General features: G+C 45.3%; 1 protein-coding gene across 1 annotated transcript; it reads left to right on the top strand.

Moving 5' to 3' along the window:
• Positions 1-421: 421 nt before the first annotated feature.
• On the top strand, positions 422-2,482 carry Crygb (crystallin, gamma B). Its single transcript, NM_001109875.1, is given in 3 exon segments — positions 422-463; positions 552-794; positions 2,142-2,482. Coding segments are annotated over 3 exon segments (528 nt in total). The 5' UTR covers positions 422-454; the 3' UTR covers positions 2,418-2,482.
• Positions 2,483-2,875: the final 393 nt, after the last annotated feature.

Here is a 2,875-nt window from a genome sequence, read left to right as displayed (position 1 = left end):
CTCTTACTCGAGATTCCTTACTGTTTAAGTTTTCGCTTTAAAAAAAAGTTTAAAGCATACAACCAAAATCCGAAGCACGTGCAGTTGCTAAATCAGATTTGCTTTGAGAAGTCCGTTAAGCCGAGTAAGCTATAAAGTAAACGCATAGAATTAGAGCTTCGCTCGTTCTTTTGCAAAACAAGAGCAAAGACTTTTCTCATTGGTAGCAACAACACAACAGCTTTAGTGAATTAGAGCAACCCGAACCTACCAGAAAGAATGAGAGTAAACCATTCAGCCAACTCCAATGAGCAGAGGGAGGGAGAGAGCTCTCCGAGCTTGCAAATCCCCTTACTCACTGGAATGGGCCCTTTTGTGTGATTTCCTGTGGAGGCAGCAGTCATGACAGCTATATATACCAGAGGCGCTCCCCTAGAGCCTCACAGCTCCCAGGGCATCTCTTACTATCAGCGAGATGGGAAAGGTAAGTCCCGGAACCCTGACCTTTGCCCTCAAGCAGCATCCTTGCTGGCAGAAATCAATTATTTGTCTGGTCCCCTCTGCCCTTACAGATCACCTTCTTCGAGGACCGAGGCTTCCAGGGCCGCTGCTATGAGTGCAGCAGCGACTGCCCCAACCTGCAGACCTACTTCAGCCGCTGCAACTCCGTCCGCGTGGACAGTGGCTGCTGGATGCTCTATGAGCGACCCAACTACCAGGGCTACCAGTACTTCCTGCGACGCGGGGACTACCCTGACTACCAGCAGTGGATGGGTTTCAGCGACTCCATTCGCTCCTGCCGCCTCATCCCCCAAGTGAGTTTGGCTCTGTCCTCATTATTGGTCTCTGGAAACACAAATTACCTTTAAAAAAATCATCTTAAACCAAGTCGTTTCAATTAGAGCAGAGAGTGGGTCTGACAGTATGTGTGTTCAGTGGTATATCATTTCTCAGGAACGTGGTGTTGAGTTTCTTAGAAAACTCACATCCACCTTTTTATATTTATAGGCCATCAAGAATTCAAACACCAGAGAGTAATTTTAAAAACAGGATATCGAAGACAGTGCATTTATCATTTGCTTAACATATAAATTCCCTGCATATATATAGTCCTTAGTTCATTCCAAACCACTTCTAGTCAGAAATTCAATGTTTCTTAATCTAAAAATATAATGTACTACTATGTCGGTGTTTTAAAATGCGTTGGTTGGGTAGGATATGCTGAAGAGATAGCAGCAAGAGTTCAAGGCCAGCCTGAGCTACCCACTTTGTATAGTTCAGACCACCCTGATCTCATCTAAAAACGTGTTGCCTTGCTTGGCCTTGCGTTTCTTTCTGCTTGCTTTTCCCACCTTCTGCTTTTCATTCATTTGTAGTGGACAGTGCCCATGGGCTCGCTTGGAGGAATACCCCAGCGCAAAGGCCAGATCTAAAGCTAAAGTCCCAGACTCATGCTTTCTGGAGATGGCCATAGGTAGCATCCTAGGCAGGTAGAGTGTGGGAGACATGAGACACAGTGCCACGGAAATCACAGGAATGTAACTTCACCATGGAGAGTTGCCCCTGACAGGAAGGGTCAGCCTACAGGCAGGAAGCCAGGGAAAAGCCGATTTGAACCGAAACTGAGGCTTGGAAAGAGAAAGAAGGAAACACAGCACCTAATTTATCACAGGGGCTCAGCCTTCTGAATTGTAGATATGTGAACCAATACACTTGTTTTGCAGAAAAAAATCGCTGAAGGTTGATACCTTGTCAACAAGGGAGATAAATCAAAATGCTACCTTCCTGGTAACTTTTAGATTTCCTCCCCTGCAAAGGGCTGTCTCAGCACTGAGATGGTATGGGTTTTATTTTTTAATTATTTTTAGATTAAGTGTGATGATCTTTATTTTAAGCAACTTTTAATTGCCAGGGACTTATGGATGGGTAGGTAGGCATGGAGAGGCCTGAGGGCTGTTTCTCAATTGGCCATTGACACCCTAGAGTCTTCAAGAGACACCCTAAGCTTTAGGAATAGAGACTTCCGTACTCTGTAACATGCTTGTCCTGAACGCAAACTTGGACTTGGGATTTTGAGGCTGGAGGTGTCGGGACAGGAAACATCTTTGTGCTCATTTGCTTTTCTTCTTCTGTCTGCCCCCACCCTCACTCCCCCACCCCAGCACTCGGGCACTTACAGAATGAGGATCTACGAAAGAGATGACTTCAGAGGACAAATGTCAGAGATCACAGACGACTGTCTCTCTCTTCAGGATCGCTTCCACCTCAGCGAGATTCACTCCCTCAATGTAATGGAGGGCTGCTGGGTCCTCTATGAGATGCCTAGCTACAGAGGGCGCCAGTACCTGCTGAGGCCGGGAGAGTACAGGAGATATCTTGACTGGGGGGCTGCAAACGCCAAAGTTGGCTCTTTTAGAAGAGTCATGGATTTTTACTGAGGCATTTTGAGACTCTACTTTTCTCCTCTAGAAACTAATAAAATATGTAGCTTATGATTCTGGCACCACAAGAGTCCTGCCTTTCTTTTAATCTCTTAAGCAGAGATGGGAAGGAACTTCCTATACGGGGAAATAGCATTCTGGGTATTCTAATGACTACATATGTAAGGTTAAGGACCTTAAGTTTAAGTTATCAAGAAAAGTCACAGCTGGCCTGGTGACAGGATTTAGCAGGTAAAGATGCCTGTCCCAAGTCTGAGTGTCCCATGTTTGATCCCCAAGACCCTCACAGAAGGAGAGTGTCAATTCTCCCAAGATTGGTTTTTTGATTGACCGCCTCCCCCCAACCCTCCCACAAATAAATAAAAATGCAATGGAAAAAAAATTAAGGATAAGCCAAACCATGACCAGTACTAAAACCTGGTTTTTCTTACGGGTCCTAGAAAAGAGGTAACTGA

This window comes from Rattus norvegicus, chromosome 9 (assembly GCF_036323735.1).
Source record: "Rattus norvegicus strain BN/NHsdMcwi chromosome 9, GRCr8, whole genome shotgun sequence".
Taxonomy (NCBI): Eukaryota; Metazoa; Chordata; class Mammalia; order Rodentia; family Muridae; genus Rattus; species Rattus norvegicus.
This window is presented reverse-complemented; position numbering and strand designations above follow the sequence as displayed.